The sequence below is a fragment of the Myotis nattereri genome, assembly GCF_964212035.1.
Source record: "Myotis nattereri genome assembly, chromosome: 15".
Lineage (NCBI taxonomy): Eukaryota > Metazoa > Chordata > Mammalia > Chiroptera > Vespertilionidae > Myotis > Myotis nattereri.
This window is the reverse complement of record NC_138090.1, coordinates 27,977,459-28,002,486: the sequence shown is the minus strand read 5'-3', so window position 1 is coordinate 28,002,486 and position 25,028 is coordinate 27,977,459. Positions and strand designations below refer to the sequence as shown.

At 53.7% G+C, this 25,028-nt stretch overlaps 2 protein-coding genes across 2 annotated transcripts; both read right to left on the bottom strand.

The window, feature by feature from the left end:
- Positions 1-735: 735 nt before the first annotated feature.
- FOXL1 (forkhead box L1) lies at positions 736-1,770 on the bottom strand (the record flags this gene model as incomplete). Its single annotated transcript, XM_081108486.1, has 1 exon — positions 736-1,770. The coding sequence occupies one exon, from the start codon at positions 1,768-1,770 to the stop codon at positions 736-738; it is 1,035 nt and encodes a 344-aa protein (XP_080964612.1).
- Positions 1,771-11,379: 9,609 nt separating this feature from the next.
- FOXC2 (forkhead box C2) lies at positions 11,380-12,885 on the bottom strand (the record flags this gene model as incomplete). Its single annotated transcript, XM_081108443.1, has 1 exon — positions 11,380-12,885. One exon carries the CDS (start codon positions 12,883-12,885, stop codon positions 11,380-11,382), a length of 1,506 nt encoding a protein of 501 aa, XP_080964569.1.
- Between the last annotated feature and the right edge of the window lie 12,143 nt (positions 12,886-25,028).

Sequence of the window (25,028 nt, the reverse complement as noted above, 5' to 3'; positions counted from 1 at the left end):
AAAAGAGTCAAGTGTTTAGCCAAAAAATAGAACATGTTTCTTTTCCTGTCTAGAAAGAAAAAAAAAAAAAAGAAAGAAAACTTCTCTATTTAAAATAAAAATGTGGTTCCTCATCTTCCAGCTGGACATTGGTTGTGAATCCTCTCACCAGGGCTTAGATCTGGCAAAGAACCTGAAAAACAGGGTCACCTTCGGTGTCCCCACAACTGGACTTCAGGGACAAACCCAGCTGTGACCACCCACCTATCTCCCAGACCTGTGGGAGCCCAGGCCCCAGTCACAGCGACGATGGAGCTGGCAACGGCAAGGGGTAGCCACCACTCTTCCTCCCGCCGTCCTGACTTCGGGGTGTCTGGCCTTCGTGTGCCCCAGACACGCAGGACCTGTGGTGGGTGGCCGAAGATGACACCTTTAAACTGACCTCAGGTCAAGGAATTCTCCTCCCGCGGTGGGAGGTCTGAGATGCCCAAACTCCCTACTGGGCAGGATCTTTTAAAATATCCGAAGGCGTCCAGGTCCGGGGAAGGTCCCCTCCAAGAAGCGCCCCCCCATCCCCTCCCCCACACACACACCTGCGCGCATAAGTTGGAAACACTTCCCAGGATCCACACCGCCGCGAGGAAAAGATGTTTGTTGTTGTTTTTTAAGACTCCTTCCCCCAGCAGCGGGAGCCATGGTGGCTCGGGAGAAGCCCGGACCAGGGCAGACAGGGGAGGAGCGGCTCCGCTGGGCGCCTCACTGGAAGTGAAGCAGGGCGTCCGGGAGCTGCAGAGGGAAGTAGGAGAGGAAAGGGATCCCGAGCTGGTAGAAGCCGCCCTGGACGTGCGGGTCCAGCATTAGCGAAGCGTTGAAAGGCGGACAGACACTAGTGGAGGCGGCCAGCAGCGAGGTCCCCAAACAGCCGCCCGGATCCTGCTTGGCACCCCCCAGGAGCTCGGCCCCTGCCGCCGGCTTCTGGCCCTGCCGTCCCGCCAGGATGCTATCTATGCTGAAGCTCTTGGACTTGTCGGAGCTCCTCGGAGAGCTACGGCAGGCGGGGCGCGCAGGGGTCCCCGGGCCGTCCGCCGGGCGCGCCTGCTGGCCCGCCACCGCCGCGGCGACCTGGACAGCGCCGCCCCCCGCATCCACCTCTGGGGGTTCGAGCCCGGGGCAGAGGAGAGGCGCCGGCGAGGAGCCCTCCCGGAGGGGCCAGGGGCGCGAGGGCGCTCCCTCGTGGCGGGGGGTCGCGGGGCTGGGGCGCCCTGCCCCGCTCCCCGCCTCGGGTTGCGCCTCTGCGGTGCGCTCTGGCGTCTCCGCACGAGACCGCTTGGTCTCCGGGGCCCCGGCGCCCGGCTTGGGCTTCCTCTTCCGGCGACGGTAGTTGCCGTTCTCGAACATATCCAGGCAGCGCGGGTCCAGCGTCCAGTAGCTGCCCTTGCCCGGCCGCCCTTTCTCGCGGGGCACCTTGACGAAGCAGTCGTTGAGCGAGAGGTTGTGGCGGATGCTGTTCTGCCAGCCCTGCCTGTTGTCGTGGTAGAAGGGGAAGCGGTCCATGATGAACTGGTAGATGCCGTTGAGGGTGACCCTCTGCTCGGGCGCGTCCTGGATCGCCATGGCTATGAGCGCGATGTAGCTGTAGGGCGGCTTCTGGGGGGGCTCTGCCCGGCCCGTGGCCGCCAGGGCGGCGGCGGGGGCGAAGGCCAGAGGCAGCCCGGGCCTCTCGGGGCCGTACAGATAGAGCATGGGCGAGGCCGCCAGCGCCGGCAGCCGGGGGCTGAAGAGGTGGCTCATGGCGAGCGCGCGTCGGCGCTGAGCTCCCCGCGAGGCCAGGGGCCCGGGCGGCTTAGGGACTGCGCCCCGCGCCGCAAGGACCCGCCCGGGGAGCCTGCTGTGCGTCTGCCTCCCGCTCTGCCGCTCTCCCCGGCTGCTCCACGCTCTGTCCCTTCTTCATGGCTTTAAAAATGTTAAATAATTGTTGTAAGTTTGCTATTATATGTTGACTTAGCGCTGGAAAATAAATTGTCTATGATAAACAGTCGTTGTGTTCTCAGCCCACCCACATTAATTAAAATTTCATTGCTGAAAAACTCCAAGCTTTTCCCTCCACGTGTCTTTTTGATACCAGCCAATCGGTTTCGGGGCTATTCCTTCATTTGTTTATAGAATTAGTCTGTTGATAAGTCCGCCCACCCAAGTTGAATCAAGCTGTGTTTATTTGGAAAAATTTCCGGGCACCCAATATATAAACGCACTGATCTGATGTTTGAAATATCACGTCCACCCCTTGACGCTGTGAGCACACACAGTCAGTGAGGCAGGATGTGGGCCCCGGTGCCTGGGAGCGGGGTCTGCGGGGCCAGGAAGGAGAGGTGGGGATGGGGGGCGGAGCGCAGGGGTGAGTTTTACCCCTGACCTGGGGGAGCCCCCCCCCCCCCCCCCCCCGCAACAGCCCGGCCTCCCCACAAAAGGTCTTTTCTTCTCCCAGGCTTCGTAGGAGGTGTAGAGATGGCACAGTCTCACCGGATGCCTTCCTAGATCTTTGCAAGCTTTTACATTTGTTGTGCGGAGAGGCGGCTCCATCAGAGAGGTTTGGGAGGCTGCTGAGACACGGGAGCAGATCCTGGGCTTGCCCCGCGGAATCACGGCCCTCCTAGGGGCTAGTATCCCAGAGGCAGCAAGCCTTGACCTCCAGGGCTCCTGGGGACCCAGGGAAGAGGATCCTGGAGCCCAGCTTTTCCTGAAGCCCGCACCTATGGTGCCAGGGAGCTGGGTAGGGCGTGGGTTACCTGGTCCACAGCTCAGTTGAGGGAGGTTTCAAAATAAATCCGATTGGAAAGTTCAGGGGGAGAAACTAAGGTCTTTCTAACGGGGCTGAGGTTGCAAGCAAGAAAGACCATAAAAGGGGAATTTGGCAGCTGGCTGGGGAGAGCTGGTATTTGTGAATGCGGGTCCCTTGCTTTATATTCTGCGCTTTCCTGTTTATAACAAGGAGGGGGTTATAACAACTTTACAAGTGCACGCAGCTGGCCCATGATTACATTAAGCATTTGGAAAGCCGGCTTGGTCTCCCCCCACCCACCCACTCACTCTGGGGTTCAAGTGCACCCCCCCCCCCCATGCATTTTACATTCAGCCACGCCAGAGTTCGAATCAAAAGCCATGGATGATGCTGATTCAGTTGGAGGTGTCCTGCCCTCACTCCACCGCGTTGGAGGGAGGGGGGCATGTAGCGTGACTAGTTCTTGTTTATGATCTCTGATGAATATTTTTTAAAGGAGGGGAAAAAAACACCAGCATTCCGGATAACTGAATTGGCATTCCATTGAGTAAATGGGCAGCCGATGCCAAAGAGAAGAGGGAGGAGTGGGGGGGGGGGCATAGAAATTGCCCAGGACTGGCTCCCACCCTGGATGGGGAGAGAGGTACTGGAAGTGCATTGGGGGGCGAGGGGGCCTGCCACTGCTGTTGTCAGAGAGGCGACACCATGCTGCAGGCTGGTTTCGAGCACTCAGGAGAATCTCCCCCCAAAATGGGGAGTCCAGATGTTCGGGGGTTCCGGATAGCCCGTGGGAGAGCGAATACGTTTGAAATACCGAAAAGGACGCGGCAATCAGGGTGGAAAGACCGGTTTGGGTGCAGGCGCGGCTTGACGGAGTGCCAGGCCAGGCCCTGGGACACACCTTGGAGCCTCCCAGCCTCCGTCCAGGGCGCTGCATTTCTAACCTGGGGCAACCTTTGGGGCCTGGCCTCCCCGGGCCTAGGTCCTGAGGGTGGCCTTCTTGCCTGGAGGGGGCGGGGCACTGTCCTCTCTCTGGATCTCTGGCTCTTACCTGAACACTCCTTTCAACCCTGGAGCGAAAAAAGAGCCTCAATGCCGCGCTTTTGCAACACTCGGTCCCACAGTCCCAGGGGCTCCCCAACCTCTCCAAAATCAGCGCGCCCAGCGCTGGGGTCCAGCTCGGTTTCAAGCCTCTAACAGACCGAGAACAAAAGATAAACTGGTGCCATCCGCACCCCCACCCCCACCCCTACCTCCGCACCCTGAGCCCTTCACGGAGCTACCCAGGCACCGGCGTCCAGCACGCACATCCCTGCCTCTCCGAAAGGCGCGCCGCAGCCAGGCTTCTTCTAAACTCTAAGGCACATCCGAGCTTGAATTCGTACAATAATAAACACCACCGAATTTGGGCATGGGCCGGACGCAGGCGGAGACACGCGCGTCTGGTGGGCGGGTCATTGATAGTAAAGGGGAAAAAAGGAAAATCCGAGTTCTAGTCGCGGGCTGGAGACGCACCTCCAGCCCCGCGTATTTGCTGAAGTTTGCAGTGTTTCCCAGAGCTTGCAGCCGTAGAACTCGGGCCTGGCTCCCCAACCCGGCTCCCCCGCGGAGAGGAATCCTGGCCTCCCAGGTGAAGAGCTTTTGTAACTGGGAAAGGAAGGACCGCGCTGGAGCGAATTTCCGGGGAGCGCATGGCACAAGCCCTAAAGTCTGAGAGCGGATGCGCCCTCGTGCGGAAGCTCTGTGGGTTAGGACCCAGGGAGCCGGGGCCCAGCGGCAGGGGCCAGGGAAGAAGAGGGGAGGTAGCGGAGCCCGGGAGACAGACGGGCAGAGTGGGAGTCCCAGAAAGCCGGGTGGAGACTTTGAAAGTTCCCTGTGGGGTCTTAAGTCTTCAGATTCCAGAAAAGAGCATTCATGTCTGAAGTCAGTGGGAGCACCACGACCAGCCTCAGGAATGCCTGAGATGCCCTGATATTTCCGAAGGACCACAGCGATTCCAACTCTGGGGCCCAAGCAGAAACCAGGTTCAGCGTGGGGTGAGGGTCCACAGTCCCAGTCCCAGTCCAGTCCCCACCTGTTGAGAGAAAGCCTTCTCCTTGGGCAGGCTAGGCAGAGGCCAGGCGCCAACCTGGACCAAAGAGGCCGAAGGGGAGAGAGGAGCTCCAATCACTGCCCGCTCACTACCGGGTCATCTCCCCTTCCTCTGCTCCACCAGTAAATTAAAAAGCGGACAGTCACACGTTAATGATGATCTGCGTTATCACTCCAAATATGTGCATTACTTTCTAAGTGTGAAGACAGATAACAAGTATATGTGTGTGTGTTTATATGTATGTGTATATATGTATAATTGATTCTACCATATGTGCAATATGTTTGAGAAGAGTGAGGTGGAAAGATGTAGGACTTACTTAGCCAGGTCACCTTACTGACATCCTGAAAACACTGGAAAAGATGATGATTAAAAGAATACTATTAATAACTAAAATGCGCTGGAGGCCATTATATGCTGGCACTGTTCTGAGTGCTTTCCTGTGTTAGGTCATTCATTCCTCACAGCAACCCTAAGAAGCAGAAACCTGCACCGTTCCCATTCTGCAGACCTAGAACCTAAGGCCGAGTCCTCCTGGAGGAAGGGTTGCAAAGCCAGGGAAACAATTGCATGATAGTGGCGGTTGTGTGTGGATGCTGAGGGCCCTGTGGCAGTTCTCTTGAGAAGCCTTGCAGCATCTATGAAAGACGGGGGGCTGACCCATTTCACAGATGATGAAACTGAGGCTGGGCACAGAACACCCCCAAGGCATTGTAGGTAGTAAGCAGCAGGACAGGGATCAGAACCCATACTTTCTCCTCCAAAGGTAGGTTCTCTGAGGTCTGACAACCTCAGGTGTCCACAGAAGCTCCAAGAGATGTGCCTGGAGTAAGCAAAGGGAGGGGACCCTCCAGAGAGGGGAGGTACGCAGCACCACCAGAGCCGGGAGATTTGGGGCATTATAAGCAGGAACCCAAGCATCCTCACTTTTATCCTACTAAAACCCAGAAGCCCCTGCTCCCCTCCCCTCCTCTCCCATTCTAAAAGGACTGGGGAGCAGGGTCTTTGCTGCTTCTCAGCAGTGGGGGGTCGGGGGGCGGGACTGAGGTAACCCTTGGCTGGTCAGCTGATGCTGACTGAAACCCACCGAGCAGGGTGAGATTTTCCTAATGAGTGATTGTTTCGAGCCCACCTTGTTCCCCCAAAGGATTTAAAGGGTCTAAAAGGGGGCAGTTAGGGCACACACTGCCCTGCCCAAGCAGTTTATCCTGATACACAGCGTTCATGGAGACCACAGATCCCGTTCTCTTCTCTTTCCAGGTAAATCCTAACAAATAACAGTGTGCCCTTCCTGCGGGCTGGGCCCTACTGAAGCACTTTCGTGATATGTGTTGGATTCATTAATCTTCCCAGCAGCCTTATCTGATGAGCCCATCGTTTTCCAGTCGGGAAACAAGCCCCGAGAGCCAGAGGTAGTATGCCTGCCTGGGGTCACATGAGCCCTCCGCTGGCCCGTGCAGAGGGCCCGAGCTGGTGCCTGTGGACTCAGCTCAGAGAGAAAGGCTCTGCCGGGGAGCCCGCCTGCAAGAATAACACGAAGGCAGAGAGAGCCAGAGGGGAAAGGAAGGCCCAGGCCCCAGGGCCACAAAGCCAGGGGTCAGAGGAGTCTCTCTGGCCTTCCCGACCTCCCAGCCTGGGTGGCCATAGATTGAGCACAAAGCTATACCCCAAGCTCAAGAGGCCAGGGACCGCCCTCCCATGCTCCCCACCTCCATTCCCTTCGGGGACTTGCAATGCCAGCAAGCCCATCAACCTGTCAACCCACCCCCTGCCCTCTACTTCAGCTTTTCACAGCCTCACAGACCCAGGATGAAGTCCCCACAAGCCTGACGCTGGGAGACCCGTAGCACCAGAGAGACACATTCGAGAACCTAACTCTACACCAGCGATGCCCCTCTGCCTTTGCTGCACAGCAGGCATGTTGCAAAAGCAAGAGAAAGGCTTGCACAAGTCCAGGCGGTGGCGTCTTCCCAGGCACAGTGGCTGTCCCTGACTGTGGCTGCCCGGCCTCCCAAGCGCCCTACAACATTCCACCCCCTTCCTCACATGCCTGTGTCAAAAAGCAAACATTTCCAACGCCTTGGTGAGCTGAGGCCACGCAAGAAACAGGCAGGCAGGGAATGCTCCTCAAAGTTTGGGAAAGCATTTCAAGTATGTGGTGCAGGAAGTCACTGGTGAGTCCGACCCAGCGTGTCCTGCTCACCTGGAGTCCAGCCCCCAGCTGTCCCTGGCCCAGCTGACACCAAGCCACAAACCCTCAGCTCGCTACCTGTCCATTTCCACCACACTGAGAGCCACGAGGTGCTGTCCAGGGAAGAGCCCCATACACATTCCACGAGGTGCCGGGCACAGGCTCTGAGACCCCAGCACGTTCTCAAGAAACGTGGTTCTGTGCATTAATCAAGGTGCCTTTTCTCAGTAAATTCTCACCGGGCCAACCTTGCCCAGGACCCTGTCCGGTTTGTGTTTGGATTTGGGATGGGGAGAGGAGCGAGGAGGCAAGTGCTCAGCCACCGCGGCTTGTTTTTTCCAAGGGGGACCTGGGAACGCTGCTCTCTGTGCTTTGAGTGCAGCTCACAAGCCTCTCCCAGGCCCGAGGTGACCCCCAGGCAGTCTTGGGGTGGAGAGGAGGAGATGGACCCCGAAAGATTTATGAGCCAAGTGCTGAAGTTCCCAGGACCCTGTGTTTTCTTCCCTCCAACATCGGATCTTCAGTTATGTCTGGCAGGGAAGGGGAGAGGGGATAATTGAGGACCCAGGCAGGAGCCCCAGCGGCTGGGAGGGAAAGTGCTGGGCTGCCCCGAATGCCCTTGCACTCACCTGGTCAGGCTACAGATGAGCAGACCCAGGCCAGGGAGGGGGAGCCGCCTGTTCACACAGCGAGAAGTGGCCTTCTGGTTCCTAGCCCAGTGCTCCCGCTTCCAGGATGGACGGCAACCCTGATTTTGGTTACAGGGACAGGCGGCTTGAACCAGGGCAGGGAGGTCCAGCCAGCCACCGGCCCCAGCCAGGCCTTGGGAGAGAGGTTGGGGTGGCGGCACAACTGCAGTCCTTTCTCCCTGAAAGGTGAGGTTGGGCATCTCTCCAAGTCTTACTCGAAGCAGAAGCCACTCCGGCTGCCGCCTCTCTGGGCCTGGGAGTGTTCAGGGGGCTCAGAGGCCTCGGGGTCTCTCCAACTGCCCGTGTCTGTCTGAACTGTTCAGAGACATGGTCCACCCTGCCGAGGTCAGTGTGAGACACAGGCTCAACGTCAAGGGACATGGTTTCCGCCGTGGTCTTCGGCTGCGTCCATGTTATGTGCAGTGTCTCTGAGACCTGCGGGACTGCATCTTATTAGGTCACGAAGGAACAGTTACCAGTATGGCTTCATGCAAACTGCATTCTGGTGGACCACGGACCACAACGCCCTGAGGCCCAGCGGCCTGCACGGACTTTCAGGCCCTTCCATTCTGGATTCCTGTTCCCCTTTCTGAACAGGCCCTGGGCCTCGGGAGGGAGGGCCGAGGACCGACTGGCTGAAGGAAGGGGCAGCAAGTGGATCTGAGAAGCAGACAGCTGGCCCAGCACGCAGTCTTTGTGCCCAGGCAGTAGACCGGCAGGGTGCTGAGAAGTGACCAAAAGCAGCCCAGCTGGTGCCTGGACGCCGGCTGCTCAAGGTGTCATGCTTGTGCTTCAGGATCTTACTACTCTGCCAGCCGCCAGACTCCCTGAGGCCCCAGGTCCACGTCGGGGCTGTACAGGCTGAGCTGAGCCAGCTCTGAGCTCAGTGTCCAGCACATGGGCCAGCCTTCTGGCACCTACACCTATCTTGGCCCCTAGGGTTTCAGGCTGAGGGATCCCGAGGTGACCCTCCACACCCCAGCCCTCCACACTGCTACCTGGATAAAGCCCTAAACGCAATCCCCCAAGTGGCCCATGTTCCCAAGGGAATGAGGAGCCCCTCACTATGTCCTCCACCCAACTGGGGGCAACCTTCTGGAGAGCTACCCCTCCAGCGAGCGGCCCCTCACAGCGGGGACTTAAGATGCTTTCCCGAAGGTAGAAGATCCAGGGCGGTTCAGAGGCTGGGCTGGTCTCTCGCCCAACTCCATCCCATTTCTCTGTCTTGTATTCTCCACATGTCTCTCAGAGCTGCTCTGAGTGCCAAAACTTAAGGTGAGGGTAATCTTTCTGGGAGGACTCTTTGAAACACCTGGGGAGAAAGAAAGCCAGCTAGAATACTCTCCGCTTCTCCTGCGGCCAACAGCATAAAAGAAACAGGAGCAAAATGAAACCAGTGTGCCAGAGCTGGGCAAGGAGCCGGGCTGCCTTTCTGCAGCTCAGAGAGGGGGTCTCTCTCTCTCTCTCTCTCTCTCTCTCTCTCTCTCTCTCTCTCTCTCTCTCTCATCTATCTATCTCCCTCTCCCCGCACCTGTAGCTGGCTAGTCCAAAGTACTGTGGCCTGAGGGCCTGCCCAAGGCAAGCCTGGAGCACTGGGGCTCCTGTTTCTGCACATTATGAAAAGGAATAAAAAGCAGCGTTTTAGCCACATGCCACCTCTGGAGCCACAGACTGGAAGAAGCTGTGTCAGATATATGGGGAACATTATTATGAGCAAATGTTCCCCAACCCTATCTCAGCATAACATAGAGACAGAATGCCATGTTTAAAACAACAATACAGCACCCAGGTTATGTTCCACATCACTGCATCAAGGAAAATCTCCTTTTGGGAAATCATCCCGGCTCATAATGTTACTTTTACAAGGAGCTTGGCCCTGGGGGAGGCATAGCTCACCTGCTGGGGTGGGAAACATTCCCCAATTTGGAGCTCCAGCCTCAAAATTCAGGCACAGAGACCAGCAGGAGAGTTGGCGGGTTTGGGCCAGTGAAATCGATAACAAAACCATGTCCCCTTTGGCCACATCTCACAAAAGTTGTGTTGCTATTAAAAATAAAAAAAAAGATGAGATATCAAAATTGAAAAGAAAAACAATCTCATTCCTTAAAGTCTGAAAAGGTTGATAAATTTAGAACCCCAAGCATTGGACATTGTGTTTGAAGAGCAATGAAGCTGTAAGATTTTTCACTGCAATAGGGTAAGGATTTGGAAATCAAGAAGGAAAGAGATCTGAAATCCGCCTCGGAGCAGGCCGTTTTCAGGATGGTCATTAAACGCCACAGACTCAGTCCCCTTTGGTCTTTCCCTGGCCCAGTTCAAATTCTTCTCCGGAAAAACCATGATAGCGGGTAAGGAAGCCCGCATTTTAGGAAATCCAGGGCACGCAGGGCTCCTCCTGGTTTGTCGTTAGCTAACAGAAAATACGTTTCCTTCCCCTGCTGAATTGGGGAGGGGTGAGCATTCAAATGGAATGGCACTGCTTGTCTTGACAATGGGCCTGTTTTTCTGCATTTAGGAAAATGCACGACAGCAAATTACATTCCAGCAAGCAGTCCTTCTGGCCGTGTCCGGCTAAGCAAGACCATCCCTGGATTGCCTCGACCAGGTTGAAATCCTGAATTAATAGAAAGCCTTTTTCTGTCATGAAGACAACAATAGGGACCTACTCCCCTTCTTCTGTGATCATCTCTAGATATGCCTGTCTACATGCTTACCCACCTGTGTAACAAAAATGACCCAAACAGGTGGATTCGCAAACCCACCGTGGCTTTGTTTTAAATGTGAGAACACAAACACACTGTTTTGGGGGCAGAAAAACAACATGGGTTTATTTTAAGGTACGTACAACAAGTAAGACCACATAAGACAAACACAGGTGACGTTAAATTTTTTAAAGTTTTTTTTTTCTTTTCTCTTAGGAATGCTCAAGGGGAAATCTACTATACAAAACCATCACACTTTGTAAATAAAAAGTATCAGATACTTGACTTCTTTCTCAGCCAACAGCAACAAAAAATAAATTATGTTCTTGTTTTGTAAAAGACCTACAACTGGGAAAAGAATTAAGTCTCACAATTGTACAAGGGGGAAACCCCACATAGGTTTCTATGGATTTTCGATTTGGCAGTTAGAAATGGTTGGGCAAGATGAAAATTATCCAGTGAACTCAACTTTAAATATTATATTAATGGCTCTGAACAACAACAACAACAAAATAGCCTGATTACAAATCCACACATTTGTACAGCACGGTTAGAGAAATTTAAAATTACACACAGCACATACAAAAATCTATAGAGAGCCCCATAAACCTATGGAGGTCTCTACAGAAAGTCATTACTGGGTCGCTATGGGATTTGGTCCATAATTTAATTTTGGAAACCCCGAGTGGAGCGGAGAGCACAGCCATCCTGGTAGGGGAGGGGGGTCTTAATATTCATTTCGTTGGGCTACGTCCCTTCACGGGGGGCCTTCTCAAGAATCTCAGAAACAGGACGGCGAGTGTAAGTTACCTGCAGCGTCCCCGAGGGCCGGAGCTGGCGCGCGCTCTGCTCCCGGGTCTGAGAAAACGCTGGCGGTGGTGTCTGGGTTCTCTGCAGGGCTGAACTGTCGGCGGGGGGTCGCGTCCGCGAGGCGAAGCCGGAGCGGGTCAGTATTTGGTGCAGTCGTAGGAATAGGGGGCGGCGTGGCGGTAGAGGGACGGCGTGGATCTGTAGGGCAGCTGACAGCTCGCGTTGCCGCTCACTTGGGGCTCCCCGAGGGTCGAGTTCTCAATCCCCAGCCGGTGGGAGTTGAACATCTCCCGGACGTTGGGAAAAGTCTGCTGCTGGGCCGCAAACGTGTGGCCGGGGAGGTGGTTGAGGTCCCCGCTGTGGTTGAGATACCAGGAGGCCGCCTGGGCCGCGGCGGCCGCGGGCTGCGGCGCCGACGGGGGCTGGGGAGCCGGCGGGGGCGGCGGCGCCTGCGGGTGGTGGTGGCCGTGGTGCTGGTGGTGGTGTCCCGCGGCGGCCAGCGCGCCCTCCTGGCCCGCGGCGAGGTTGAGGGCGCTCAGGGGCGACGTGGGGCCGCTCGGGTGGTCCGAGAGAGCCTCGTCCAGCGCCGGCGGGACGCACATGTGCGCCGGTCGCTCGGCGCCGGTGTACAGGCTCATGGCGCGCATGCTGCACTGGTAGCCCCCAGCCGCGCCCGCCTCCAGGCCCTGCGCGCACGGCTGCCCGTACGCTGCGGGCGGCGCGGCGGCATAGGGCAGCGCCAGCGGCGGCACGACCAGGCCCGCACGCCCGGCCGCCGGGCTCAGCTCGCCGCCCGGCGGCGACGTTCGCAGCGTCATGATGTTTTCCACGCTGAAGCCCGGCAGCCCGTTGGGCGCGCCGGAGTGGTGCTCGGGCAGCGAGCCGTCGGGGGAGCCGGCGGGCGTGGAGGCCGCGCTGCGCGGGCTGCCCTGCAGCGCGCTCTCGGGGCTCAGCGTCTCCACCTTGGTGATGACCGGCAGGGCCGGCGACGCCGCCTCGCTCTTGATCACCACCTTCTTCTCGGCCTCCTTGGGGGCGTCCGCTAAGGGGGGGCCGGCCGGGGCGCCCTTGGACGCCGCGGGGGGCGGCTCCTTGAGGTGGGCCCGCTCCTCCTTCTCCTTGGGCACGTCCTTCTTCTTGAAGCGCCGCCGGCGCCGCAGGAAGCTGCCGTTCTCGAACATGTTGTAGGAGTCGGGGTCCAGGGTCCAGTAGCTGCCCTTGCCGGGCTTCTTGTCGTCGCGGGGCACCTTGACGAAGCACTCGTTGAGCGAGAGGTTGTGGCGGATGCTGTTCTGCCAGCCCTGCTTGTTCTCCCGGTAGAAGGGGAAGCGGTCCATGATGAACTGGTAGATGCCGTTGAGGGTGATCTTCTTTTCGGGCGCGTTCTGGATCGCCATGGTTATGAGCGCGATGTAGCTGTAGGGCGGCTTCACCAGGTCCTTGGGCGCCGCGGGCTGGTGGTGGTGGTAGGGCGCGTAGGAGCGGCCCATGCCCGCGCCGTACTGCTCCGGGTGGCCCGAGTAGACGCCCATGGGGCTGGCCATGCCGCCGTAGCTACCCGCCGCTCGGTAGTAATTCTGCTCGCTCAAGTAGGGCACCACTCCCAGGGCGTTGGGGTCGGACACGGAGTAGCGCGCCTGCATGCTGCGTCCGAGGCGGTTCGCCACCGCCTGTTCGCACGGGCCGTGAGGAAGGCCCTGCGAGCGCGAGAGAGCGAGAGTGAGCGAGCGAGAGTGGAAGGGAGCCGGCGGGGGGAGCCCCGGGTGCTGGGAAGCCTCGGGGACGAGGTGGAGGAGGCGCCGGCGCTCGGCTCCCGCCTTCGGACGGAGAAGGGACGCTCGCTTCAGCTGACTGGAGGGATCAGCATCCTGGAGGGCGCGCCCCGGGCGAGCGCAGCGCCGGCCCCTGCTCGCTCGCTCGCTCTCGGGACCCGGCGGGTGGCAGCCCGGGCGGGCGGCTGGGGACGCGGCGGAGACGCCGCGCGCGCAGCGGACCGAGGCTGGCCCCCTGGTCTGTGCCGGGAGGGGTACGGCGGCTCTCCAAGCCTCCCCGCAAATCGGTAGCCCTGGGGGTCAGCGAGCCGGGGTCCAGACTGGCTGCCCTGCCGAGCCCGGAAAAAGAAGTCAAGTCCCTTTTAGGGATTGGGAAAAGTTTCAAAAGTCTTCTTGCTGAAAGCGAGTTTTTACTTTCCTCCGGCCACGCCCCCTCCGGGAACTTTGCACCAATAACTCCGCAGCTGTGGGGAGTTGGCACCCAATCAGGGCGAGGAGAACCCGTCGGCTCTAAGACCCAGCCGCGCTGAGCCAGACTTGAATGCTGCTCAGTCTCAACTTGAAAAAGATTTTTTTTTTCAAGAAAAGAGTTATATCTTATTAAGTTTTATTTTATTATCAAATTTTGGTTAGTGGGCCCACGTGCCCAGAGGGGAAAAAAGACGCTTCTTTGCAAAAAATAAAAGTTAGTTTGAAAAATAAAAGGGAATTGATTAATGTAGTCAAATCTCTCTCTCTCCCCGAAGACCTTCTAAGTAGCAAAGACCCGGGGACTATTTTTCTTATTAATGAGTGATGAGGCGAATAATTAGATTTCCTAATTGTCGACGCCCAGGTGTAATGGATTCAAAGCAAACGTGCTGGCTTGGCCTGGAAGGGGCCTCGCCTGCGTGTTATTATTTAAGCCAATAATTAATAATCAACAGGGAGTTTCCAGGTTCAGGGCCGTCAGGAATAACCTATGAAGGTTTTGGGGGCAAATTACAGAAATGGAGTGCCCCCTGCCCCACCCGAGGAGGTGGGCCGCAGTGTCTATAGGGGAAAGGAAGAGTAGGGGGGATTAGCAATGTCTTGGCCCTTTAATCCTGTAAATTCGCCGTGGACTCGGTAATTCACCCGCGTCATTGTGAGCAGTTTTGTGGAATTTGGGGACTAAGGCGAAATAGCTCCGCTCAGCTCCCCCTTCCCCTCCGGCGTAGACGCCTGCAGCCCACAACTCCAGCATCGCTGCGGCCCCCTTTTCCCGGAGAGAAATTCCCTTTTGCAACGCGTCCGGATCGCCGGGAACAAAGCGGCGAGTCCCCGGCGGGCAGAGCCCGGCCCGGCTGCCCGAGCAGAGAACCCAGCGGTTCCCGCGGGGACTTCGCCCACGACGCGCGTCCCCAGCGCGGGCTCCCCACCTGCCTGCGCCTGGAGCCGACCCCGGCCGCAGTTCCTCTTCGCGCCATCGGCAAAGCCCCTTTGGGGTTCTCCAAACTGGTTTTTCATATTTCGGTGGTGCTCGGTGGGTTGGTGTGGGATAGGTGCTTTGGGCACGGGGCTCCGTGGGGGGACGCGGTAAGCGATGGAAACGGTTTAAGACGCCCGCAGAGAAGCTGTTATGCGGGGCCAGGACTTGGAGCGGAGGGGTCCTCGCCCTTCCAAGTTTTCTTCTTCTCTCTAGGAATCCCGGAAGGTTTGTTTATTTGTGGATTGAGTATTTATCCCTTCAACACCTCAAGTCGTCGGACCCCCCTGTGCCCGCTTCCCCTGAAGGGGCGGGACCCCCACCAGAAGGGCTAAATGCTGGTCAGAATTCTTCTGGAAGTTGTCCATCCGGTTGGGTGGGGAAGAAGACCAGATAAAACGTTTGTTTCGGGTTTCCTTTTCCCTCCTAACTCTCATTAGGTTCCCAGGAAAGGGGTGAGAACCGACCGTCACACTTAGCTTTTGGGAGGTGAGTAGAAGGCATGGGGGACACCGCATTCATTTTCAATAAAAGGACAAAAGAAAATGCATGTGTGTGCATTATCGACAAATGATATCTCGTGAAAAATTCAGAATCAAAGAGAAAGTACAAAACAGGTTCCTATTACCCCGAATAGTCTACTTCTGAAACACTATTTTTTTTATGGCTGCTCTGAGTTCTTTTTCTAATTTGATTTTTTTTTTTCAACGAAGTAAAATAAAGCTTCCCAGACCTCAGCTCACAGGTGAGTGGTTTGAGAGTTCTCTCACCCCACCCCCTCGATTCCCACTACGACTTTATTATTTTTTAATACCTCTACAACGTCCACATCCATCTTTTTTTAAAAAAAATACTCTGGCGAAAAGTGCCCTTCTCAGGGAGCGCGTGACAGGCTGCTCACAATTTTACTGGAAATGCTAACTATTGATCAAGAAACACTCCTCGGTCTGTAGGCTTCCTGGAGAAATATTATTTACGCTGTTTTTACGAGGTGCTTTTTAAAAAAGCTTTATCACAGAATAGGCAAAAACCCAAAATAGCTAAGGACCATGGAAAATAAATTCAAAAATATCAGTTTCTGCAGAAGTTTGCATTTACAAGCGTGTTCAGGTTGAGTTGCCAAAATTAGTACTCCCCCTCAAAAAAAAAAGAAAAAAAAAAGGTGGGAGTTGGAGGAAAGAAATCCTTATAATCAAGACAGAAAAGGTGAGGGAGACATTTTCCTTTGCCCCTGGAATTAGGTTTCTTCTCTGCTCAGTAGGACTCCGGGAGAAATGTTTGTTCAGGTTATTAAAACAGCACCTTCCACACACCTGGACTTTGCAAAAACCATATTTCCGATCTTTCTTTAACCGGCTCGGGTATTTTGGATTGGGGGCTGCTCATTTCTTGCTGATTTCTTCCTTTCTTGACCTCGTTGTCAATGAGCTGAAAGCAGAATCCGGTCCCAGAGGGCCCTGTGTCCTTCTAGAATAATAAGCGATGATAAAGGCAAAAGATAATCAAGTCACCCCGACACCCACCACCACCACCGTCACTACCACCCCATTGCATTCTCTCCTGGGAGCCACCAGCTCCTGCACCTGGGCCGGCTCGGGTGACCTGGAGTGTTGGCACCCCCTTGAGGCCAACGGGAAAACTACTCTTAAAAGAAAAAAAAAATCAGATCCTCTGGTTACAATGAAGGTGCTGACACCTTATGGAAGCAACTTAGCATTGCATGGCAGGAGTAAAGCCTTCAAAATCACAAGTAAATAAACTGTGTGCGGTGCATAGTTAAAAAAACACACACACAAATAACACAAAACATTTGCCATAGCTTTGCAATGTGTCAAGAACACCATCTGTTGGAAAACAGAAATGTCTTTGAAACTGCTAGGAGAGCATGAAATCCTCTCTAGGGAGATTCTCTCTTGTTTTAAGCAAATAAAATCCATGCCTCTTAGGTGACTAAGTCTTTTTCTTTCTTCCTTCCTTCCTTCCTTCCTTCCTTCCTTCCTTCCTTCCTTCCTTCCTCCCTCTCTTTCTTTCTTTCTTTCTTTCTTTCTTTCTTTCTTTCTTTCTTTCTTTTTCCTTTTCTTTTTACTTCTTTCTCTTTTCCTTTATAAGTTCCAGGGTTGCTGAACAAATTGCTCCTCCAAGTCTTCCCAGGGCAGCTGTCTTCCTGCCCTGCATGAGTTTCAGGGAATTCATTGGGAAAATGTGTGTACTTGATGTGTATGTGGCATTGGATTTAACTTGAGGGAGATTTTTAAACGTGTCTGCGGCAGCGTCTACGTTTGTTTTTGTTTTTTTTTTATTTAAAAAATTAAGAAAGGATAGGTTTGAGAGTACCTGGGGAAATTTGAAAATGGAGTGCATATTAGATAATTATTTTGTATCAAGGTTAAAATTCTTGCGTGGGATAATTATGTGGTCAAGTAAGAACATGTTCTTGTTTTTAAAAAGTACATGTCAAAATATTTAGCACTGATAATCATCATCTCTGCCACTTTTAAAAGATTCAGCCAAAGGGGGGAGGGTAGGGGGACTGAGGGAGGAGGCGAGAGGAGTATCTGAAATATAGTAAAAATGAGAACAGTTGCTGAATTGTGGGTATTCATTGGGTACTCTTCTTGCAATTTTTCTGTAAGTTTAAAATTTTTCAAAACTAAAAAAAAATGGGGGGAAAATACCTTTGCTGTTCTGAAAATTTAAAAAGGGATGTGACACAAAGCAGACATCTTTCTATGGAAGGAGTTGCAAACCCTGATGTGGGGACCCAACTTGGCCTCCGTATCCCTTCTCCTTGTGCTCTGGAAGTTTCTGAAAAACAGCCATGGAATTTATCACATTAAGTTGTAGTTGTTAAAGAAAAAAAGAAGCTGATTTTCTTAAAAGCTTATCTATCTTATAATTTAAGCATTGCCACAATTGATACAGTCAAAGATGCAAGAAATCCAAGACTGCTGTAGATGTTTTCAAAAGAGAATATTAAAGATATGCATGTTTCTTCTTAAAGAGAGTTCATGACATGCTTCTCTGTGCTGCCCGTTTCATACAAGTCCTATAGAGTTGCCTTTATCCATATTGCTATGTAATTGATTTGCTTACATGGTGTATCAGTCAGTTAAGGCTGGTGTATGCATAGTAACAAACACCCCCAGTCTCAGTGACGTCATTGTTTTAATTATATTTTCTTTTTATTGTTGACATTATTACAGATGTCCCCCATTTCCCCCCTCCTTGCCCACCTCCACCCAGATTCTGCCTTCCCTTCCCTCTGGTCCTCACCATGGTGTTGTCTGTCCATGGGCTATGTACACGTGTTTCTTGGTTAATCTCTTCACCTTCTTTCATCCAGTACCCTCCACCTAACTCCCTTCTGACATATGTCAGGCTGTACCATGTATCCATGTCTCTGGTCCTATTTCGTTCATCAGTTTATTTTGTTCATCAGATTCCGCATATCAGTGAGATCATATGGTATTTGTCTTCCTCTGACTGGCTTATTTCACTTAGCATAATAATCTCCAGGTTCATGCTGTTGCAAAAGGTAAGAATTCCTTCTTTTTTACAGCCTCGTAATTAGTATTCCATTGTGTGAATGTACCACAGCTTTTTTATCCACTCATCTACTGATGGGCACTTGGGCTGTTTCCAGATCTTAGCTATTATAAATAATGCTGCTATGAACATAGGGGTGCATAGATTCTTTCTGGTTGGTGTTTTGGGATTCTTAGGATATGTTTCCAGAAGCGAGCTTGCTGGGTCAAAAGACAGCTTCATTTTTAATTTTTTGAGGAAACTTCATACTGTTTTCCACAGTGGCTGCACCAGTCTGCATTCACACCAACAGTTCACTGGGGTTCCCTTTTCTCCGCATCCTCTCCAGCATTTGTTTGTTGGTAGCCATTCTGGCTGGTGTGAGGTGATATCTCATTAAGGTTTTAATTTGCATTTCTTTGATAATTAGTGACATTGAGCATTTTTTATTCAGGTCTTTGCTCATTTTTTTGTTTTGTTTTGTTTTGAATATATTTTTATTGATTTCAGAGAGGAAGAGAGGAGAGAGATAGAAACATCAATGATGAGAGAGAATCATTGATTGGCTGCCTCCTGCATGCATCTACTGGGGATTGAGCCCGCAACTCAGGCATGTGCCCTTGGCCAGAATTGAACCCAGGACCCTTCAGTCCACAGACCGATGATCTATCTACTGAGCCAAACCAGCTAGGGCTTTGCTCATGTTTTAATTGGGTTGTCTGTCTTCCTGGCATTGAGTTGTATAAGTTCTTTAAATTATACATATACAGTGGGGCATTGCCTTACAACTGTCCCAACTAACGAGTTTTTTCGAGATACGAGCAGTCTCTCGGCTGATTTTTTGCTTTGAGTTGTGAGCTAAAATTCAGGTTATGAGCCAGCTTCAGATACCCCACCGCTAGTTGGTGCAGCGAATGTCACAGTGAACACCACAACATCAGCCCAGCATCACGTGTCTCACTCGTTCACTTTTTGATTTGACATACGAGTAATTTGAGTTATGAGCTCTATTGCGGAACGAATTAAACTCGTAAGTCAAGGCCCCACTGTGTGTGTGTGTGTGTGTGTGTGTGTGTGTATTTTAGAGGCCTGGTGCACAAAAATTTGTGCACTCGGTGGGGGGAGGGGTCCCTCAGCCTGGCCTGTGCCCTCTTGTAGTCTGGGACCCCTCGGGGGATGACCACCTGCTGGCTTAGGCCCGCTCCCCAGGGGATTGGGCAATTAGACATCCCTCTGGCAGCCCAGGAGCCCTCAAGGGATGTCCATTTGCCAGCGGGGAGCAAGCCTAAGCTTCAGTCGAACATCCTTAGCACTGCTGAGGAGGCAGGAGAGGCTCCCACCACCACCACTGTACTGGCAGCCATCAGCCTGGCTTGTGACTGAGCAGAGCTCCCCCTGTGGGAGCGCATTGACTACCAGGGGCAGCTCCTGCATTGAGTGTCTGCCCCCTGGTGGTCAGTGTGTGTCATAGTGACCAGTCATTCCCAGTCATTCTGTTGTTAGGGTCAGTTTGCATATTACCCTTTTATTATATAGGATAGAGGCCTGATGCATGGGTGGGGGCCGGCTGGTTTGCCCTGAAGGGTGTCCTGGATCAAGGTGGGGGCCTGCTGGGGTGCCTGGCCAGCCTGGGTGAGGGGCTGATGGCTGTTTGCAGCTGGTCACACCCCCTTCAGGGTGGGGGTCCCCACTGGGGTGCCTGGCCAGCCTGGGTGAGGGGCTGAGGGCCGTTTTCGGAATGGCCAAGCCCGCCCCCGGCGATGGAAGCTCCCAGCCTCTCCTTTTTTTCTTTTTCTTTTTTTATTCTGGGATTTATTTACCTTCTATAATTGAAACTTTGTAGCCTTGAGAGGAGCTCAGAGCCGGCAGGGTGAGCGGGCGGGAAGCTTGGCTTCCTCCATCACCAGGGGCAACCCAAGGCTCCTGCTTGCTCCAGCTCCATGGCCACGGCTGGCTGAAAGCAGGTATCTGGGGTTTATTTACCTTCTATAATTAAAACTTTGTTGCTTTGAGTGGAGCTCAGAGCCAGGAAGCTTGGCTTCCTCCATCACTGAGGCAACCAAGCCTCCTGCTCGCTCCAGCTCTGTGGCTGCCGGCCACCATCTTGGTTGCGTTAATTTGCATAAAGTCACTCTGATTGGCTGGTGGGCATGGCTTAAGGCATAGTGAAGGTACAGTCAATTTTCATGTTTGTCTTTTATTAGTGTAAATATATATATATATGTATATATATATATATATATATATATATATTGATTTTAGAGAGGAAGGGAGAGGGAGAGAGAGATAGAAACATCAATGATAAGAGAGAATCATTGATCAGCTGCCTCCTGCACACTCTGTACTGGAGATCAAGCCCATAACCCGGGCATGTGCCCTGACTGGGAATCAAACCTAGGGTCTCCTGGTTCATAGGTGGACACTCAACCACTGAGCCACACTGGCTGGGCTGTATAAGTTCTTTATATATTTTGAAAATTAACACCTTATCAGATGTATCATTGGCAAATATTTTCCCCCATACAGTGGGTTCCCTTTTCATTTTATTGATCGTTCTTCTGCTGTGCAGAAGCTATTTAGGTTGATGTAGTCCCATTTGTTTATTTTTTTTCTTTTGTTTTGGTGAAAATATGGCAATGAGAGATGTCTCGGTGATTTAATCTAGAGCCAACCCCAGCTCAGAGGGGACTCTGCTCATCAAAATCACTTAGGAGCCTGAGTGTCCAAAGTTTTCCTCTCCTGTCATCTTGGCAGGGATAAGAAAGGGAGATTCTGCCCTGGGAATTGTGTTCCTGACTGGAAGTGACATGTGTCAGTTCCATCCCCAACTCATTGGCCAGAGCTGGTCACACGGGCCCAACACACCAGGGGACAGGAAGTTCAGTCTCCCTGTGCCAGACACAGGGCTAGCTGATGTTCTTTTAGCAGCCTAAGTCTGCCACACACGCCCTAGGCAGGCAGCGACTCGGCCTTGTTTCCCTCTGTGGTCCCTCTGCCTTGCCTATACCTTGGCACATAGTGGGTGCACAAGAAGTATGTATTGAATGAATGAGTGATTTTTGCAAGGTTTCCCTAATATATGAGAAAATGTGATTTGTGCATTCTGTGTGCCAAGCCCTCTGCTGAATGTTCTGTCTGTGCTTCTTTGGGGGGGGGGGGGGTGTACTATTCACATCACTGTTGAAAGGGTGAGGAAACTGAGGTTTGATGATCTGAAATAGCTAACTCATTACTTTGCTGTCTCTTTGAAATTAGGGTTCGGGCCTTGGAAATTAGAGGAGACTTAAAAAGTTAAACCAGAAACTTCTATATAACTAAAACGTCTGCATGGAAACATACCTACATATAATTTTCTAACTATATATGCACAGTCAATAGTGTATTCATGGAGGCATGGCTTCTGAACACACATGACTCAAGGTCTATGAAGCTTCGGCTTTTTACATCCCCAACATGAAACCCTGTCATTAACCCTGTAGGGTCCATGACTCATTATCGGAGCCTGTGAAGCAGGCTGCCCCTTGGGAGGTGCAGGCAGGGCTGGGATGGTTGGGCAAGCCCACGGGGAGCAAGAGGTGAGGTGATCTGTTTTTCAGCCAATTTACAGCCTGTGGGGTGGGTGCTCTGAGCCCCAGGGGATAAGCTGAGCTTGGAATCACAGTCAGGGGGCAGCTTTGGCTGGTGCCTCCACGTGGCTGCCAGGTCTCAGGGGGGCAGGAGCTGAGGCAGGTGCCCGAGGGACCCACCCAAGCCAGAAGGAAGTCAGCAGCAGTGGCTCTGCGCTGCTGGCACTGGCTGCTCTTCACCTTCAGGAATCCCCAGAAAGCCAAGGCCATTCTCCCACCGGCTCCCAGCCTGTGCACATGTGCACCGCACAGCCCGGGCCCTCTACGGGGTCTCTGCACGTGCCCTGCCCTTTGCCTGGGTCTCTGGGTTCCTTCCTGCCTTGCCACTTCCTCTGAGGCCTCCCCCAAACACCCACCTCCTTCCGCCTCCTCCCCTTACCCACCCCTCATCCTGATTAACTCCACCCTGTCTCATGGGATCCTGGCTGCTCCTCTGTTTGTCATCTGCCCCCCCCCCCCTTGCCCGCCTCAGCATGTAAAGGGCAGGAAGGCAGGCAGGGAGGGACCCGGTCTGCCTTGTGCACCCCACTGCACCCCGCGCCCAGTGCTACTCGGGATGGAGTCCATGCCCTGAAATTATAAACTGAACAAAGGCTGTCACGGGGGGGGGGGGGGGGCCTTCAGAGACCCACACCCCTCCCGCCATAACCGCAGGCACAGTCTGCCATTTAGCAGTTCAAACCCCGACTCGAACTCAAGCACGTGCTGGCGTTTATTTCCGGCTCTGGCCCAGTGCTCCCTGGTTCCCACCGTGCAGGCGCAAGGCTGGCCTCGCTGGGACGCTGGGACTCGGGCTGCAACTTTACTTTTAGCCAACACAGGGAGCCCTCACCGGGCGGAGGCACTGTGCTCATGGCCAGTGCTGGGAGGAGCTGCCAGTGGGCCCTCTGCCGCTCCTGTGGGTGCAGGAGGACTCCTGGGAGCTCCTGGTGCCGTCCCTCCTGTGGCTGCCATGTACTGAGGGGGGGGCCCGGGCTGAGCAAACTACGGTTCAGCAAAGGGAGAGAGAGGATCGAGGGAAGCTTGGAGAAGTCACGCTGGGCCTTGAGACCTGGGTGAGGAAAACGGCCTTCTTTTTCCTTGACACGGCAAGTTGTCAGGTTTGGTGAATAAAGTCCAGATGCCCACACTGTGCATGGGACCTGTGTACCCTAGAAATACCATCGTTTCTCTGAAACCAACTGGAACAGGAATCCTGTATTTCATCTGGCAAACCTGAGGCTGGGGGAAAAGACTTTCTTCAAACAACCTCTGGGTGGCGTGCGAGCTTATTACACATTCGTACATCTACTAAGTATTAGATGAGGCTCCAGGCAACTCTATCGTGAACGTTTGCAATTCAGGAGAAGCCGTCACTTGGCTCCATCACTACGCAGTGACATCAGTGACTGCCCGCCGCGGGAACGGTGGAAGAATCATACATCGCCCGGTTAAACCCCGGAGCAGAAAGTCGTTAAGATGACAAGAGCATCTGCTCACCACCCTCTCCCATTCACAGGACCGCTAGCTCCTGTCACTGTTTCTTCTGGCAGGTCCTCGTGTTTCTGGAAAAAATAGACTCCGCTGCTATGTCTTTTCTTGATGACAATCTCTATGATCCGCTGCCTCCCTGCTCTGTGTTTAAAGATGGTAATAAGTTTACTTAGAAGAAATGGGCTGGGTCCTGTGGGGGTGGGGGTGAGGGTGGGGGTGGGGGTGGGAGGTGGCCTTTGAAAACATGACCCACGTGATTCCCGGTGATCCCGGCTGCAAAGTGTGACTTTAAATTAGCGCTCAGGTTCACCTGAGGATGCCAGCACCCTCCCTCCGCCCGCGCAGCTTCCAGGGAGGGCTGTGTTCAGTTCCTCAGGTTCCCGCTGTGCCTGTAAGTAATGCCTCTTCCCCTTCACTGCTCCCCGCCTCAGCTTTCACGTGTTTGTGGAGTCCCTGCTTTGTGAGAGGAGTTTGTGTGTGTCCCACCCTTCCCTCCTAATAGTCCTCGGGCCAACTTGGGGTGGGATTTTTGACCTGTGAAAATTGGGGGTCAGGGCAGGGCGGCATCTCTGGGGTGGAAAAAACATGAACAAAACCCAGCAGGAGTGGGAGGGCAGGGCTGGGTTGATAGGGGTGTTGTTTGGCTGAGAGATGAGGTGGGCACGCCATCGGCAGTCAAGCAAGGCCTCGCTTGTCCAGGTGAGAAGTTTGTGCTTTGCCAGGTGGAGGCCGTAGGGAGCCACGGTCACAGCTGGAAGATGTGCAGGTGGAATTCAGGTACATGGAGGGCGAGAAAGGGGAGCAGGGGAGGAGGAGGAGGGAGAGGAGGAAGATAAGGATGAGGAGGATGAGGATGAGGAGGAGGAGGAGGAGAAGGCAAATGAAGGTGAGGAGGAGGCAGGCCCCTGAAGGGGGCCAGAGCGGGGAGGCAAGAGGTGGCCTGAGGCATGGCGAGTGACATCTTTGGCCTGGGTGGTGCAGTGGGAATGACAAGGCATCACTGTGACACGCCAGGCATCCTCGTCTTGCCAAAGTACAGTCTCTCATGAGATGCCACGTGCTGACGGACAGGCCGCCCCTGACCCCAGGATGGGAGAGTGCACATAGCGCAGAGCAGAGCGTTGACAGAAGAACGCCGGAAAGTGGAAGGGCATCTTCGAGCTTCTCAGCATCAGCCTTTGTTGTTAGAGAATTATTCACTTGTTTTTTCCGTTATAGTTCGAGGAGTTGTGTTTGTGAATATGATGCACAAAGAAGTCAGAGAGCTGAAAGCTGAATCTGACGTTTCATGTTTTACGCCCATCCTGTGAAGTGTGTGTGTGTGGGGGGGGGGCTGGAAACGCTGGCATTTCAGGGGCACACTTGGGGAGAGGGTTAGCTCTCAGTGCCCAGCACCTTGGGTGCTGGACTTCATCTCTCGACACCGCCATCTCCCGTCAATCTAAGAGGATTGTATGGAACAACGAAAGCTAACACCTCTAGCGGGCTCGCCGAGTCCTGGGCAGGCTGGCTAACAGTGAGTCATGCTCATTTCAGCAGCTGGGGCCAGGTCAACTTGCATAGAATACTTTCCACCGATCTACTGTGTTTTCCTGAACTGGGAAAGGACACCCAACCTCTCTGAGAGATTTCATTTTATAACCTCCACTGTCCAATGCAATGCTCTGTACTCCTTTTGCAGGCTTGGCAAAAGACCTGGCCGCTTAATGTAGCGTTAAGGCCCGTCATGTCTTTATACATTAATGCTAAGGATGCCACCTGGGCATGCAGGGTTGTGACCAGGAGCTGCAGGTTTGCAATGACCTCATGGGGTTGCATCATGCTCTGTCCCTTCCCATTTGGGTGGCTTTGGGCACGGGTCTTCAACGTCTTGAGTCTCTGTTCCCTCCTCTCTAGAATGCCAGTCACATTTGCTGCCTACAGTTGTTGCGGGGATTGTTTAG